The sequence below is a fragment of the Pelophylax lessonae genome (assembly GCF_965119305.1).
Source record: "Pelophylax lessonae genome assembly, chromosome: 3".
Classification (NCBI taxonomy): domain Eukaryota; kingdom Metazoa; phylum Chordata; class Amphibia; order Anura; family Ranidae; genus Pelophylax; species Pelophylax lessonae.
In genome coordinates, this window is record NC_138770.1 from 285,068,608 (window position 1) to 285,087,404 (window position 18,797).

The 18,797-nt window shown below is 41.4% G+C and overlaps 1 protein-coding gene across 1 annotated transcript in view; it reads left to right on the forward strand.

The window, feature by feature from the left end:
* The window catches only part of LOC309551334 (anosmin-1-like), a gene marked incomplete at its 5' end in the record, with an annotated part of 67,135 nt that extends 56,816 nt beyond the window's left edge, over window positions 1-10,319 (forward strand). The window contains 3 exons of the mRNA XM_082251883.1: window positions 806-1,008; window positions 3,134-3,263; window positions 10,200-10,319. Coding sequence (XP_082108009.1) covers window positions 806-1,008; window positions 3,134-3,262 — 332 coding nt within the window. The 3' untranslated portion in view covers window position 3,263; window positions 10,200-10,319. The remainder of the gene's footprint in view (window positions 1-805; window positions 1,009-3,133; window positions 3,264-10,199) is intronic.
* Between the last annotated feature and the right edge of the window lie 8,478 nt (window positions 10,320-18,797).

Below are 18,797 nucleotides of genomic sequence, written 5' to 3' on the forward strand. Positions count from 1 at the left end.
GCACAATTGTCCGTTAAAGTCACGCAGTGCCGAATCGCAAAATACCCCCTGGTCAGGAAGGGGGTAAAATCTTCCGGGGCTTAAGTGGTTAAAAAGGCTTAAAGCAACTACAGGTCAAATGCACCTGTTGATGGATTTTACATAATCTCACAACAATCCAAAACTGATGTCATACTGATGTCATCAACACAATCCCAAAGGGGGTTAACCCTTTTATTCACCTTTAAAACGTTAAATGTTTTGACTAGAGCAGGGAAAGGTAAAACCCTTATTAGGTTATTTTTTACTGTCTGTGTCCTGCTGGGAAGATTTCCCTTTGCTTCCTTTCCTGGAGACACAACAGGAAAAGAGAGGAATTCTCCCCCCAAAGTGAAAGAAATCCAATCTTCGTTGTCATCAAGACATTTGCCTTCATTGGATGATTTACCATCGCCTCTTGTAACAAATCCCTTACTGTATCAAAAACTAAAAAAAAAAATAAAAATAATAATACTTGATGACTCTGCCATAAAATCCTTGTTCATGCACTTCCTGTTATGGAGAGATGACGCTTCGCCTCCCAATTGTAATCCTGAGTTTTAAGAAGCAACAGACCACAAGCTGCTTTAACCATCAGGAAACTTGCCTGGAAATGCCATGCAGTCAAAACAGCTAAACAGAGATGCAAAAAAGGATGAAAAAATGTGAAAACAAATAATTTTATTAGAAATAACCAGACCACAACAAAATTAATTTTAAATGTGCAGACTATTACATTGTTGTTTTATGTCCAGTTCTGAAACACGCTTTATATCTGTAACTCTAGATCGCCATCGTCTGTCCAGAAATGTGATTCAAAAGACAGAAAAATTAACTGCTGCCTTTCACGGAGTAAATGGCAACATTCAAGGGGAATTTCAATGGCAAGCCTTTCAAAAAGTCCCAACACAAAGCCTTACTGGTTTCCTATTCAGCTGGGCAGAGATATCAGGAGCTACTGCATTTTACAGTACACAGATACTACCAGCTGTAAGTATGGATGGCTGATCTGAAATTAAAGTGATTGTAAAGCCTATTTTCTGTTAAAATAAAAAAGATATACTTATGTAGCACCCTCCTAGGTAGGTGCTACAGAGAATCATTTTGAATCATTTCTGCTTACCAGCGAGATTGCCAGGTAAATATATATTGTTCTCTGCCTACCAGAGAGCAGGATGTGCTAGTGAGGTCTGCTCAATGTGCTCAGGTGCATCTCAGTCTGTCTGCAGAGTGTTTCACACTGGTCCAATAGGAAGGCATAGCGGACTGTGGGAGGAAACCTGACACATGAGTGCACAGGCGTTTAGTACAGCCCTGGTGATTTGGCAGAGGAAAATGCATTGGTGCATGCTGGAATACTGTGTGAATGTTAGGAGCACATGTGCTCGGGGTGTTTCAGCTGGAGAGCAGAGTCCGGCTGCCTCCTCCTCTGTAGAGGTGCCATGCAGCCTCAGGTGGTCGACCTGAGGACCTAAAGAGCTAGAGAGGAACTGAACCCGGCGGTCCTGTAAAGCTGACTGGAAGGGGAGACACAAGAAGAGTCAGTGGATGGGTGTCAGTAAAGGGGATGCTAGTGAGTATCCTGAAAAGAATGTAGATCAACAAGTCTATTGCTTGAGACTTAACCCTTTCCATACATGTGGCAGTATGGTTTAAACAGTGAGAGTGCTTCCACAAGCAACCTGGTGAGGCCAAGTGAGAGTTGTCCTTATCCAATGTATATAGTTCCAGTCGGAGTATTCCACTATTCCCTTCTCCCATCCAAATTCCACAATAAAAAATAAAAACCAATACCCCTGGACTGTTTATTGAGCAACGAGCCATTGGAAGTAATGATGAGTGTGTGAACTGCACCCTGGGTGACTGTCTGCTGGTAATCAGAGGAGGCCCAACAAGTCGTCATAGAGCAAGCCCTGTGGGGACAGTGCTACACTAACCTGCTCTGTGCAATAGTATTGCATAGAGCAGCCCCATTCATCCTCTTCTGCAGTCCCCTGCTGGTGCTGTCCCCTCCTCCTCTTCTAATCATGCCCCCATAGCAAGCTGGTTGATGTGAGAGCACACATTCAGACGTGCTCCCGAGCCGGGCTGTGTGCGTCCATAGAGTGTGGAGGGTTTTTTTACCTTAAAGCAGGGAATGCATTAAGTTTAAAAAATAAAAAAAAACCCTTAGACTTTAGAACCACTTTAGGGGATACTAAAGGCCATTACTAGCTAAGTGCCATTTGGCTGGGAATCAGCCAGAAGTGATGTCAGAAGACAAGTGGTGACTATGCCTGGAAATTGCTGAAGGCACTAGAATTGGATAGCCTAAGATTTATTGACATAAATAATCCCTGCATCCTTTTCAGCTATTCCTAGCTAAGTTTTGGAATTTAACAATATTTGCCAACCTTAACATCTTTTTGGGGTTCAGTGGTCCTAAAAGCCTATAGTGACATAAACACTCCTATTTTAAATGGCAATATTCTGGCTGCAGTGTAAGTATACTATACTAATGTTCGAAATTACTATAACATTGTATTAAAGCGGAGTTGCACCCTAAAAATGATTTTTGGCTTGTCCGCTTGCTTTAAAGTACCTGAAAAATAATTAGATAATGTTGATTTTTTTTTCTTTTTACTTACCTTGTTTTTAATGCAAATATACTTACCTTCCTTCCTCTTCCTCCCTCTGCGGACACGGCCTCCGACGTCACTTCATGTTTCGCATTACGTCCTGGGAGATGAGCGTCATCAATCCCAGGATGCAATGGGAGCGGCCAGCCGCTATTCAGAAATGCCGATCGCAATCTACAAATCTACAGCGCATGCGTGAGATTGCGATCGGCATTCTGGGTAGCCAGTTCCAGGAATAAGGATACAGCAGGGGAAACAGCGGCTTCAGACGCCCACAACGGAGATGGCTGCGCTCTGCAATCAATTTTAAAGGTAAGTATTTATCTTTATTTCTTTACTGTAATGGCCTGTAATATGGGGTTAGTGTTAGGGTAATTAGGGATAGATTAGGATTAGGGGGTATTTTTATCTCAAAAAGTTGTATATGGACGGAACTCCGCTTTAATACACCTAAAAAGTATTTTACATAACAGTAATTCACAGGCCATGTGTTACAGGACTGTGCCCGTGTGGTTATTGAGAACCTGAAACCATCAACGCCCTACCACATTAAACTGCGAGCAATCTACAGCAATCAAGAAGAACTGTATGTAGAAAAAACCTTCAACACGCCTATATTTAAATGAGGTTAGTTAACCATAAATGGTGGATTAAAACTTGCTGGTTTGATTATGGCACTTGAACTGAACTCCTTACACTTTTCATCAATATGCCTGCCTGTGTTACTGTTTTTATTCCAAACCAATTCTTGACAGCCAAATCAATATAGGCAGAGTTTTATAAAACAACCCATTCAATTTCAATTAGAAATGAAAGGCAAAACATTTGTGTATATACAGTTTATTATTATTATTTTTTTTTTTTTATAAGTGTAGCAGAATTCCCAGCCTTTTTGCTGGATATGGGTCCCCCTGGGCCACCGGGTGCAGCAATAGTACCATAGTACCCCTGTGCATGTTCCTCCAAGTGTGAGCGCTGAGAAAATGACCAGTCCTGTATCTTTGGGTTTTTTGTATTTATTGAGAACTTGGATGGGAGAAGGGAATCAGTGGGATACTCCTTTGGCTCAACTATGCACAATTTGCTAGTGACAACTGAAAACGCTTTTTGGCGCTGATTTGAAGCTGGCTAGATGCCGGTCAACGCCGGTTGACGCTGGTTTACGCTGGCTTGCTGCCTGTTAACTCCAAACTGACCTTGGACTGCTTTCACATAAAGAAGTCCTTTTATAGCTCCCTTAAGCACTCCTCGCTGAGGTAGCTACTTGTGCTGCTGCTGCGCTGTAAACACTTCAGGGCCCACAATGGCACCTTCTTCCTCTCACTTATCTTCAGGGCTTAAACACTGGCACCCCCTTTCTCTAAACCTTCTCCACAGGTTAGCTGGCTCCTGGATCCCTTTGACCTTCTGGAGTGGTCCCTTCTCCTAGGCAGACTCCTGGGCAGTCTCAAGTACTCACAATACTGTTTTTCCCCGAAACCTCTGCCCAGCAGCTCCACTCGGTCCACAGCACTCTGGATCCCTCCTCTGCAGCTCAGCTCAACCTCCGTCCTCTAGGCCGACCACCCAGGACACTCTCACTTGCACTGACAGAAGGAGAGACAGCCGTCACCATCCTCCTGGGACTCTGCTTCCCGCCAAAGACACTGCATCATGTGCTCCCCTCAGATTTATACCCTATCCCAGGATGCTTTTCGGCAGATTCTGCCCTCTGAGATGGATACAAACCCTGCTGTACTATTGGTCAGGTTTCCTCCACTGTCCAATAAGAGCCCTCATTGGACACAGTGGGGAGACTCCCCAGACTGAACAGACACCGTTAGAAGCAAATGACAGCCTAACCAAATGATCAGGCCCTCCTGATATGCAGACAGGGCCACCCATATGCTTCTTCCTAGCACCTACCTAGGAGGGTGCTACATAGGTTATCATATAATCTCTGTTCTCAGCTGCATAAAGGGCTTAGAGAGGTGGGGGTGGATAAATAGCAGTATACTAATATTCCCAGGTAATGGCTGCGGAGGGGGGGGGGGAGGTGGCGTGTGGCATGTCACTACAAGTCTGACCATTGGAGGACAGGCAGGCAGTTCTCCCCACACAGCCATAAAACTAACCAGGCTGAGATGGATGTGCTCTGATTTTTAGCGAGTTAAGTTTTTATTAGGAAATCAGGGGGACAGGCAGGATCATGGGTATTAGTGATTTGGTCAATCCCATCCTCACTATAGTTAAGTCTAATCTGTTCTATGTAAGAGCGGAGCCTCCGGGAGTGTCCTTTGCCACTGGAATAAATCAAGTAGTCTGCGTGTGGTACAAAGGACTTCTCGTCTGTTTAATACATATCCAGAGATCTTATACAAAGAATACAGGATGCACAGTAAAAGGGGGGGGGGGTGTCTAGGCTAGGTTATGTGTGCAAATAAATGGTTAAACATGAAAGTTAAGCAATACTGATTTCAAGTTCTAAAAGAGGAACTAGGGGTACAATGACTACAGGAAGCGCATGTGTATATTTAGAAAATGTGTTAAATGTACAATATGTGTGATATTATCTGTCTGAAACTGAGTTAGAACTATCTTAGACAAAGTGTGCATTCAAAATGGATGCAGTAATAGAACATACTTTAAGAACATACAAAATGGAAGAACATATGTCAATGTCACGCCTCTTCAATGGGGTACTTCACACAAAGGAAGCAATACAAAGAAAACAGGATACTTTTTAACACATGTACATGGTACAACAGACACATATCAGGAGTATGACATTTTGGGAGTAACATATTCTTTAAGCTTGGTAAAATAAATATATTATGGGACTATATTCTAGTTGGGCTTTGTTCATCTAACCATGCTGTAAATCTACAGCACCATGCCAATACAGAGCCAGAAGTTGCCTATTGCTACCATTGCTGCTTTGAACTGCTACAATTGCTTTCAAAACCTGTGCAGAAAAGACCTGTGCTGCATCATGCAAAGAATTCTGTATTTTGAGGTATCCCTGTGGTAAAGGATGTATTTGGGGTTGTATAGCTCAAATGTAGCACCTGCTAGCAAGTATTGTCCATGCCAGAAATTATCACTTAAGGGCTTGTTGGCCCACTTTTATTGAAGGAAATTTCAAAATACTTCCAGAAACAAAAATCAATTAATTTCCTTCACAGGGGTTTTCAACATTTCCATCCAAAGAAAATATACTTTCATCCTCCAGGCTTATACATACCGCAGTGCTGCTTATGCCTTCCACTTTAGGCCCTGGTCTGTCTTCTGTTTATATAGACTGCTCTAACTTTCAGGCCTGGGTTTCTGGCTTTCACAGTGCAAACATGCACTCTCTGGCTTCTCCCTTGCACACCTGGACTCCTCGGGAGGGAGTAGCCCAGAACCAGGGTCAGGTGTCTACAAAAAGACATGCACACACCTGATTAGTGTGTTGGCAGTTCTGAAAATCTGGACCCAGGACTGGAGACTTCATTCCACCCAGATTGCAAAGAAATCCCTGGGCTCCAGGTTCCAAAACAGATTTTTCTAAAAAGCCAGTTTCCTACTAATTAGGCAAACCCCCTGGAGCCCCTCAACTGGTTGATAATCCTGGGTTAACATCACCTTGGTGGGGCATTGCTTTGCCACAAGAATACGTATTTTTTTGTTTTTGTTTTTTTAGCTCTGTCCACTATTCTTAGAGGAACGCCTGGTTTTTGAAGTGTGATGGAAGAGATGAAAATGTAAATATGTTCAGTTTTACAAATCCTCTACTGTGATTTGCTCTCGTTTATTAGAGGGCTTTCTTACTTTTTTTGTGGTATACTGGTGTAACCCTCACTTTCTCTCCATTTTGTTCAAGTTATTTAGGTAAACATTAAAAAAAAATGAGACTGATTTAATTCTCCTTAAAATGCGTAAGAGTGTTAAAAATGTTACAAGATTTTTGATAAGCATGTTATTTGCACTCCAAACTGTGGAATGTTTCCTCATGCTTTATCAAAAATCAAAACATTAGTTTAGCATAGTGGTTAATAAGGAAATCTTTACCATGTTTCAAAAGTGGGCTTTTCACCAATAAATTTAAAGCTCAATTGCAATTGTAATACGTAACCAAGCCTAAAGTTGGCCATAAGTATGTAATGAATCTTGCCCAGTACACATGATTTTTTTTTAACAAATACAGTATTTATCCTCGCTGTGCTACCAAACTTTCACAGTTTTATATTCCTGCAGCTGCCAAGTCCGTTACTGGGCTTTAACAAGTAGAACAGAGTATGATGCAATTCAGCTATACCTCTCCTAAGCATATAATCGGAAGAGTTGCGGCTACACATTTTCGTATTCTATGAAAGATTAATTTGGCTTGATCGGGAAACATGCCTCATATGTATGAGTACCAACACACCACTAGACTAAGTCCAGATGTGCATTTTTTGTATGATATTGTTTTTATTAAAGCTGAACTTTACCCATAAAAAAATTGATAAAAATTAATGTTCTTTAACAAAAAAACATACATTCCACACTAATAATTATGCTATTAAAATGAGTGTGCAAGGATAGGCACGAACCAAGTCTGTGGCGGACATTTTCCAAAGTACAGACCTTAGTGAAGGACACCAAGGTACATATACATCCCCCTTTTGAGCAGACCAGGGCAGGTCCCCATATATATCTTCCTTAGAGCAGGCCAGGGTCCCCCATATAAATCTCCCTTAGAGCAGGCCAGGGCAGGTCCCCCATATAGATCCCCCTTAGAGCAGGCCAGGGTCACCCCCTCCCACATAGATCCCCCTTACTTAGAGCAGGCCAGGCCAGGGTCCTCCCCTCCCATATAGATCCCCCTTAGAGCAGGCCAGGGTCACCCCCTCCCACATAGATCCCCCTTACTTAGAGCAGGCCAGGCCAGGGTCCTCCCCTCCCATATAGATCTCCCTTAGAGCAGGCCAGGGCAGGTCCCCCATAGGATAGAATTCCCTTGGTGATTTCTTACTTCTCTACCTTACCATACTCCAGGCTCTCAGACTCTCCGGCCTCTCTCCCCAGTCCCCCTGCAAAGAATATATTATTTAGTATTGATATATTTTCCTCCAGTCCATGACCACAACCGTCCTCCTTGCTTCCTCCTCCTCCTCAGCTCAGGCTGCCTCTCTTCTCTCCCATGCTGGGCGGCCGCTGCACACACAGACAGTCCCTCCCCCAGGGCCCAGACAGATTTTCACAAAAGATTACTCTGCTGCTGCGCACGCAGGTCTTTCTCCACCACCACTCCATTTCTGTCGAGTGGAGGGAGGTCCAAGGCCCTGCCCCTGAGCCATCGCATCAGGGATTGGTCTAAACTGACTCTCAGTTAGTCAGAGACAAAAAAAAAGTCTGCGGCGACTGCGGCAGACCCTGTAAGGAACTGTTCACGGACACCTTGCTGACCTCTGTGAGTGTGTGACATAAATTTCCTCCAGGATTGACTTGTTTCTTCTTGCTGGAGGCTGCCATTTTGTTGAAGCACAGAGCAGTCACATCCTTATTGGAAGCTTCCTCCCCTTTCCTTGGTCTCAAAACTGTCACTTTCTTCAATTAAAATATGTACATTTCCAGCCTTGATTGGATGTCTTGGCTCAGTGAGATAAAGACTGGCAGAAGCTTTACAGGGCTGAAGTTCAGAGAAAGGAGAGAATATCAGGGTGAGAAGATAAGGTGCTTGTAAGTTTAATTATTTTGTCTAACTCTTTTGTTTCTCCCTCAAAGTTTGTCCTGTCCTCTGTCCTGCATTCTTTTTTTCTCCCTCCCTACTCTGTTCCCCCAGCACAGTCTGTGTAATTCCTGTTGCTTTCTTCCCCCTTCAGCAACAGTAAAACTTAAAGCTGTCAGCTGATCGGCTTTTAGTGGCTCGGACTTTAGGCACAGTGCCGAGAACAGAGAGCAACTGCACATGTGCAGACCAGGATGAGACAGTACATTGCTGATTTTTAAACAGTATAGGCACTTTATTTTTAATATTTTGCATAGCTATACCTGCAAAAGTGGCAAGCTTGAAATGATCTATCAGGACTTAATTTTCTTTTTCTGTATAATCTCTAATTATTAATGTTTTAAAATACAGAATATTAAAGACGAGTTACAGAAAGGAAAGAAATGGGTCGTTTCGATCATTTCTGCATCTTAAAAGTTACAGTATTATATAATGTGTACATATATTCATCAATTTCCTGGCACTTTATCCATTTGTTATGTTTATATTTTTAATTACTTATTGACACTTTTCAGTCATTACCCTATTTTGTTATTGAGGCAGCGCGGTCACATATTTTCTTATTACTGTGTGATTTACTGTGGATGTGGGAACACATTTAGTGAACGCAGCAGCTACACACATTTAATCGCATCACTAAGTGGCAGCGTGCTACTACCTTATTTACATTTATGTTCTTTTGCTAGTAAATACCAGGTTCATCGTGTCATTTTCCTGTCCTTCGTTATTCAGAATGACCACTCTCCTTGTGCATGCACCAGTTTTTCCCTAAGATGAAGCTATGCTCTGCTCTGAACTCAAATGTTATATGAAAAAACACATCCTGTTATCCCTTTAGACATGCATGTCCCTCCCTGCTGGTCACTGGGCATTGAAGACATTAGCTGTACAATCTGTTAGCAGGTCTGATAGAGTGTAATCAAGCAACTGATCAGCAGATTGCATAGCTAAAGTATGCACCACCCAGCAGCCAGCAGGGGGGAGCATGCATGTCTTAAGGCAGGGGTGTCCAAACTACGGCCCTCCAGCTGTTGTGGAACTAAACGTCCCATGAGGCATTTTAAATCTCTGACATTCACAGACATAACTAGGCATGATGGGAATTTTAGTTCCTGAACAGCTGGAGGGTCATAGTTTGGACACCCCTGTCTTAAGGGATGCCAGGAGTTCGTTCTTTCATATAACGCAGGGCTCAGAGCTTTGTCACATGCTCAAATTAATTTCTGCCCTACTATTGGATAGTGAGGTTCAAAAGTATATGGGCTACATCGTCTGGCTGCAAGATAAAAGAGGCAAAATAGATGGTATTTGAGCTTAGTGAAATCTATGGATTTATGGTTAGGTATTGTTAGGTTCGTATATAATGCTCAAAATAAATCTAATGGGATTATATACACTTTAACTACACATGCAACAAATAAACATACAAACCTGGTTATAGTAGGTTTTCTACTGTATTCAAAATTAAAAGAGACACTACATGATATGTTAGATACCGTCATGTGCACTACTCTATGCACACTACAAATTCCTAGTCCATAGTCTATGAAAGGAGCAAGTAGCTACGTTCCTACATTCAGTAAGACCATGGAGAATGAATGTGGCCACCCTCCAACAGGAAATTGGATCACATCACCAAAAGAGAAATGTGAAGATTTGGTGGAAGCTGAGAGCAATAGAATACACTTTAAGAGTGAAGAATACACAGATGAATAAATTGTTTTCTTTTAAACCAGTGTTTAGCGTCACCTTAAAATGTAGGCTTTGGCTGCAGCTACACTTTATCTCCATTTAACAATAGTATTTAACTTTTTGTTTCCTTCTTTTAGGTACATAAGAGGCTGCCATAACCAATGAAACCATACATTATGAAAGGATATAGAGAAGACTTTCTAGACCACCACAAAAAAAGAATTTCATGTCCTTGTAACCTTTATTGCTTCCACTTTACCTATTGTAAATAATTGTTGCAAGAATCCAGACATCAGAGTTATTTAATACCTGTCTTAGATTTTATTTATACTGAACATTTTAAATTATCTTTTGATAATGCATTTTGTGTAAAAATATCTTTTTTTTTTGTTGTATTTATATCTTATAAATTATTTGAATAAAAATTGTCTTGGTTTGGGAAAAAAATCAATTGTTCTAAAAATGTTTATGTGGGCCAGAATATCACTAAATGGAACCTGTGGTAGAGTAAGGCCTCATGCATAAAATATGCCCTTAAATTTTTCCCAGATCCACACATTAATATAGTAAATCACAAAACAAATAAACACAACATGACTTCAGCTGGCTCTTCACCCAGCAGCAAAGCCCCTTTAACATGTTTCACCCATATAGGGCCTAAAGTATAACTAAAGGCAAAACATTTGTTAGGTTTGGATGGAGTGGAGAGGGATTAGAACCTCTGTCACTTTGTATTGCTGTCTGTGCCCCCTTTAGGGAGATTCGCCCTCTCTATTTGTCCTGTTTACCATTGTCATTGAAAGCAAAAGTAGAAAAAATGTTTTTTTTGGATTTTCCCAAGAAAAGTAATAGGGGAGAACAGGGATTTTTTTCTCAGAAAAAAGGAGCAGGAACTCAACCATGACCACCCCCCCCCCCCCAAACCGGTCAAAATTTTACTAACAGTGGGAGGGTCTTAAAGGGGCATCAAATACCAGAAGTGCATTATGTACAGAGTGCAGAGTTTGGTGGGGGTTACACACAGAGTGCAGAGTTTGGGAGTGTGCTACGTATACAGTGCAGAGTTCAGGGGTGCGTGCGCTACTCACAGGGGTGCAGTGTTCAGCCTTCTTCCACAGCTGCTTAGCTCTGCATTCCCCATCCACATCTCACTTTTTCCCCTCTTCTTCTCTAGTACCTCCCCTCACACTGTAAATAACTTTGCCTCTCTCACTTGCAGGGAGATCATCCCGTGGGGGTGTCAGCACTTGCACTGCGCCCCAGGAACCGGGATCTCCTTTGTCCTCATACTGCACTTGGAAAACACAGGAAGCCAGACCTCTGTGTTTACAAGTGATAGTGATGAGCAAAGAGCAGAGGGTCTTAGCCAAAGGTGGTGGAACTGAGTTCCACCAAGTTCCAGCAGAAAAAAAGCCCTGGGGGGAGGGGGGGATATTACAATTGGGACATTAGTTTTGGAGACCTGGGGGTCCCCAAAAAATTCCCTTAATGTTCTGAGATTTCCTCTAACTTCTTGTTTGGCTAAGGGACAGGAAGTGAAGGGAAATCTCTGCAATGGGAAACAGATGGCAAAAAAAAAAAATCTGACAGGAGTTAAAACCCTTCCTTACTCTATCCAAAATGAAAAAAATAAAAAGCTTTGCCTATACAGTGGGAATCGAAAGTTTGGGCACCCCAGGTAAAAATTTGTATTAATGTGCATAAAGAAGCCAAGGAAAGATGGAAAAATCTCCAAAAGGCATCAAATTACAGATTAGACATTCTTATAATATGTCAACAAAAGTTAGATTTTATTTCCATCATTTACACTTTCAAAATAACAGAAAACAAAAAAATGGCGTCTGCAAAAGTTTGGGCACCCTGCAGAGTTAATATCTTGTACTGCCCCCTTTGGCAAGTATCACAGCTTGTAAACGCTTTTTGTAGCCAGCCAAGAGTCTTTCAATTCTTGTTTGAGGTATCTTTGCCCATTCTTCCTTACAAAAGTCTTCCAGTTCTTTGAGATTTCTGGGCTGTCTGTCACGCACTGCTCTTTTAAGTTCTATCCATAGATTTTCAATTATGTTGAGGTCAGGAGATTGTGAAGGCCATGGCCAAACCTTCAGTTTACGCCTCTTGATGAAATCCCCCATGGATTTCGAGGTGTGTTTAGGATCATTATCCATTTGTAGAAGCCATCCTCTCTTTAACTTCAGCTTTTTCACAGATGGCATCAAGTTACCATCCAAAATTTGCTGAAATTTTATTGAATCCCTTTTTCCTTCTACTCGTGAGATGTTCCCTGTGCCACTGGCTGCAATACAATCCCAAAGCATGATTGATCCACCCCCATGCTTAACAGTTGGACAGAGGTTATTTTCATTAAATTCTGTGCCCCTTCTTCTCCAAACGTACCTTTGTTTATTCCAGCCAAAAAGTTCAATTTTAACCACATCAGTCCACAGAACTTTGTTTCCAAAATGCATCAGTCTTGGCTATATGTTCATTTGCAAAGTTCAAGCGCTGATTTTTGTGGTGAGGACGTAGAAGAGGTTTTCTTCTGATGACTCTTCCATGAAGACCATATTTGTACAAGTATCTCTTTATAGTGGAATAGTGTACCACAACTGCAGTGTTTGCCAGATCTTTCTGGAGGGATCGTGCAGTCAAACGTAGGTTTTGAATTGTTTCTCTCACAATCCTGCTAGCTGTTCTGTCTGATATTTTTCTTGGTCTTCCAGATCTTGCTTTAACTTCCACTGTTCCTGATGACTGCCATTTCTTAATTACATTCCCAACAGAGGATATTGACATCTGAAAACGCTTTGCTATCTTCTTATAGCCTTCTCCAGCTTTGTGAGCGTCAACTATTTTCAGTTTCAGTTTTTTAGACAACTGCTTAGAAGATCCCATGATGCTGATTGTTGGGGCAAGGTCAGATGAGTCTGGGCATTTAAAACCTTTGAGATTGACATCGCCTGGTCTTCCCAGACGATGATTGAGAACAATCCATGACACTGGCAGGTCTCAGCCTTGCAAAGGGGGCAGTGCATGCTATAAATTCTGCAGGGTGCCCAAACTTTTGCAGATGCCATTTTTTTGTTTTCTGTAATTTTGAAAGTGTCAATGATGGAAATAAAATCTAACTTTTGTTGACATATTATAAGAATGTCTAATCTGTAATTTGATGCCTTTTGGAGATTTTTCCATCTTTCCTTGGCTTCTTTATGCACATTAATACAAATTTTTACCTGGGGTGCCCAAACTTTCAATCTCCACTGTAGTTCTACTTTAATCATTGAGGCCCCCATGATGAAACCCTAGTAGGGTGAAACATGTTAGAGGTGTTTTCCTTATGGATGGAGAGCCAGTTAAAGCCATTTTGTGTTCATTTGTTTTGTGATTTACTATATTGGTGTGCAGTCCTGGAAAACATTTGTGACTATATAGATGGGCTTGATGTGTTCTTATCAGTGGCCCAGCAGCATTGTTTGAATTGGCCGGTGTATTTGACAGGAGAGGTTTTTGTGTGTTACCCCAGGATGACACTGTGGACATCAAGGTAATTAATGTGCCTCGTCCTAATATTAAATATCAAGGAAGGAATGGGGGTAGTTGGACTTTGTTGGCACAACAACAGGACAAATTGTCATAAAAAGTTAGGTTTTTATTAGAAAATTAATTAAAAAATATAAAGCAAAAGGTATTGTAGATATATAGAACCGACATCTATAAAGACATGAATTTAAAATCAATGCTGACAATATATGGACCAATAACAAATGAGTATCCCATACAACCACATAGTTTGGAATGCAACAGAAGAGAAATGTTATATATATATAAGTGTAGACAATGACTAAACCATTGATACTCAGAGAGAGGCCTTTGGATGGTAGAACAAATAGAGTAATGGGTTCCAACAATGGCGATGGGTTCACTCAGTTACAATAATGGACTATTCATCTCAGTTCAGTGCGCCATTCAGTTAGGGGTTATTTAAACCAGACCGATTTTGATATCGGTCTGGCATCAGCAGAGGGGATTGCGCTTCAGCGTGAGAGTGGATCACCCGCCCCACCATTTGGCATTTTTTGTGCTTCGGCCGGCAGCTCTTAAGGTAAGATCTACACACAGAAACTTATTACCTTAGCAGTCCTAATAAATATGTTTTAAACTGCTGTACACTCACCTGAATCATGCTTTCAGGTGCAGCCCACCCCAGTAATGCTTGGGGAAACGTTTTGATGTATGTTTTGGCATCCAAAAAACCCTCCCATTGTACCTGATTGTACAGCACATGTTTTTCCCTGTGCTGCAGAGGTAGGCATGTTGACGATATTTGCCATAACACTTTCAATTTAGTACATTGCTGTGACCTTATCCTGTCTCATGCAGAAATAATACTATTATAAGTAGCCTTATAGCTACACCTTTCAAATTATTTTTATCTAAAGTTTTTTTTCTTATTTTTTAGTTTTGACTACCTTGTTCTTTCCATCTCTTGTATTGCTCCCCCTAGTGGCACAATTATATTATATATACTTCTACCATCAAACATTCTGGGGAAACACCCATTTTTTTGATATAACTACGAAGAAGTTTATAAAGAATAAATAGGAAATGATCTGAAGCATCACAGCAACCATCTTCATCCCTAATATTGTGTACAAAAAGGGGGCATGGGGATAGCGGGACTTTAAATGAGGTAGGTTGCTGTTACAAATCTCCAAATGGAAATAAAGTAGTTTCAATATATTCTTTTATTTTTTGCTGCACGGTAAAAATAAATCCTGCAGCAATAGTCCGTAAATAAAATAAATAAAATCTACATATTCATAGTACAAATACAGACAATCCAGATATGGACATTTAAAAGATAATAAAGGAATTGTTTTGCTAGGCATATAATCATAATAAATAGATATATAATAGCAGATAAAAATATCATACAACGGCTTATATATATATCATCAAATACATAGCAGGGATACATCCAGTGGCTCAAGGGCTCTTTCATAGGTAATACATAATCCATATCCTGATAAATCTTCATATTTCACATTTAATGGCTCTACGCGTTTCATGGGATTATCATCCACTTTTCAGGAGCTTGGTGTACATTTTCTGTAAATAAGGACTAGTTTGAATTCAACAAATCACTTAAGGATAAGGAAACACACCAATAAAGTCCCTCAAAAGTTTTCAAAAATCTGAGATTCGGATACTTACATATTAAAAACACAAAAAGTCGCAGAAAAAAATCGCATCATCTCCCGTCGCTGGGTGCACTGTGTGGGTATACGCCTGATCCGGGGCTGAGGCGGGTAAACGCCAGATGGTCCAAAAAAGTGGGGGGGAGGAGAGAGGAAGACAAAAATCCCACAGAAGAAATGAAGGAACCAGTGATTTCATCACATCAGTGACCAAGTAATCTAGTCAGGGGAATAAAATTTAAATATGTATGTGTTCATATTTCTTCAAGTCTCGTTCAGATATTGGGGTTATATGTGATAAAAGCAGGTGAGAGGACACAAGAAAGTAAGTGGAAAATATCTGTGCCAAGTGCAGCATAAATGAAAACCAGCAAGTAACACAGCAGAAGCAAAGGAAGAAAAAAAAAAAAAAGAAAAAACCCCAACAGGTGCAAAGCATAAATGAAATAGAAGTGCAAAAACTAGTAGGATGGTAATCTTACCAATAACAAAGAGATGTGAAACAAGAAGCAACCGTGCTACAGGGATAGTCCTAGTGCAGTCAGAGCAGGAAGGAAAGTGTCCAGAAACTCCCTAGCTATATATCCCCACGGGCCAGGGCGGATCACCGCCAGCGCCATGTGGCCGTCGCAGAGAGGGGTGGTGAAGGAGTGAACATGGTATCCAGCTGAATGCTAGAAACCACTCACCACATAAAACACCCCCAGCGATCAGAGATGGAAGAAGTTTATGTTGGTGCTCCCTTTGTTCTGCCGTGCCCTATGAGCCTCCTTGCAGGACACCCCTCTAACATTTCAACATGTAAACCAAATTCAACAACTCCCATCATTTTATAGGTAAGGATATGAGAATAGTTATTTATTCTTTCCTCCTTCCTTTTCCTATAACCATAATGGAATAGAATATTCCATCCAGGTTTTTACTATACATGATCTCTAAAATGACTATTCTTTATTATACTTAGATATACATTCTAAATATCCCCCCACCTCCACACATGGTTCTGGACCACAAGCCTTTGCTGATCCGCTGCTGCCGTTTTTAGTAACTGCTGATATATTATGGAAATTTTATTTGCATTCTACAATCAATATCTAACTATGTGGTAAGGAAATGTATATTGTCTGCATCCCCTGTATATGCGACCATGGTCGTTGACACTAACCGAAGAGCACTAGTGTGCTGAAGCATAGATTTCAATGTTGAAACCTTACATATAATAATTTGTTTGTCTTTGTAGATTGTTTAACTAATCTGTATAACGACACTCTCCAGAAGAGCATTTGCGCGAAACATGTAGAAAACGTTATCATGAACTGAGATGAATATTCCATCATTGTAACTGAGTGAACCCATCGCCATTGTTGGAACCCATTACTCTATTTGTTCTACCATCCAAAGGCCTCTCTCTGAGTATCAATAGTTTAGTCATTGTCTACACTTATATATATAACATTTCTCTTCTGTTGCATTCCAACTATGTGGTTGTATGGGATACTCATTTGTTATTGGTCCATATATTGTCAGCATTGATTTTAAATTCATGTCTTTATAGATGTCGGTTCTATATATCTACAATACCTTTTATATTTTTTAATTAATTTTCTTAATTTTTTATGACAATTTGTCCTCTTGTTGTGCCAACAAAGTCCAACTACCCCCATTCCTTCCTTGGTATTTGACAAGAGTATGTGTTTACATAAAATATGCCTAATGTAAAATTCCTAGTGTTTTCCCATGCCCAAGGTGCCACAGGTGGAGAAAACAACCAGCCATAGAAGTGACAGGCTCTACGACCCAGTACTTGTGTAATCATCCATGATTCTGTGATTCTGCATTTACCCATGTTACACCCCCCTGACCCCGGAAGGCATAACGGCACCTCCAGAGACAAGGGTGGGCAAGAATTTCACCAAAAGGCTGAGTCCATAGCTAAAATGAAAAAACTGGGAAATGGTCTGATGTTGTCTATTACATCCACTTCCATCCCTAAATCAGTACAAAATATGGCATGGCAAGATTTCAACAGCAATATTGATATAAAAGATCATATATCATGGAGTGAGCAGGATACACACAAAATTGTCTTAAATATAATGTACAACATAGTAGAAAACTCGACGCGTTTCGTGGGTCTGTAGCCCACTCATCAGGAGTATATACAGGTAAACCTGTCAAAGGAATAAAAGACTTGTATGTAATGTCAAAAACCAATAGATGTTGGGGATAAATCAGCAAGTATGGATTTTCAACAATTGTATGACCCAAGTGGGGAAACCATACTTACATGGAGCCATATTTCACTGGTGAAAGCGACATTGCCATATGGTGGGGGCGCTAATTGTCTGACCCGGGAGCTGAAGGAACATGAGTCCACGGCAATGAGACGGGGAGCCAGGCGAGGACACTTGTGGTAAATAATGTCTGAGCATGTTTCATAACGCAGCACTGAATAGAAAGATGTAGATATTTTGTATCAGATTATAAGAAGTACAATGTATTACTTAGTAGTAGCCAGAAAGGATATGAATGTATAGCACAAGGCTAGTGTAAGTGCCGGTTCACACTAGGGCGACCTGTGAGGCGACCTGGTCGCCTCACAGGTCGCCGCAGGTCGCCTCCCATAGGGAATCTGCGGACCCGTTCTAATAGGAGCGACACAAGTCGCTCCGACCTAGAAAAAGGGTCCGGAGCTTCTTTGGGGCGACCCGGAGGCGACCGCCATAGACTTCAATGTTATGAAGTCCGTGGCGGCCGCTCCGAGGTCGAGGCGCGCTGCTCGCACCGCGACCTCGGAGGTCGCGGTGCGAAGTAGCGTCGCTGCAGCGTGAACCGGCGCTAAAGACCAAGCCAAACCCAAAAGAAAGTGACTTAAAATAGCAGAGTGTGCTTGTCTGAATGTGATCAGAGTGATCCAAGAGGGATAACAGTGAAGTGTGGAAGATAGAAAGGTAAACGAGTATCAGAGTGTGGTAGATACAATGTATCAATTAGTAATAGCCAGTCCAAACCTAGAAAAAAGTGACAAAATATGCTTGTCTATGTGTCAAAGTACATTTCTTTTTTTATGCTCTCTTTTGGTATGTAATATATCATTTAATGTGTTTATTACATCTGTTTAAAAAGGAAAATAGTTGTTCATCCAGCTAGAAACCGTGTGAGCTGATAATTATCTCTGTCCTGGGCCTGTTATCAGTAAAAGTGATTGTAAACACATAAACATGTTATACCTGCTCCGTGCAATGGTTTTGCACAGAGCACCCCCGATCTACCTCTTCTCAGGTCCCCAACCAGTGCTCCTGCCCTCCCCCCCCCCCATTGAATGCCCCCATAGCAAGCCGCTTACTATGGGGGAACTTGTGTGGGCTTGCTCCCGAGCCAGCTCTGCGTGTCCATAGACACACAGAGTGTGGTTTGGCCCCGCCCCCGCCTCACAGGCTGCGATTGACAGCAGCAGGAGACAATAGGAAGAGAGAGAGTCACTGCTCTCAGGCACAGCGCTGGATTGAGATTGAGCTCAGGTAAGAAAAAGGGAGAGGG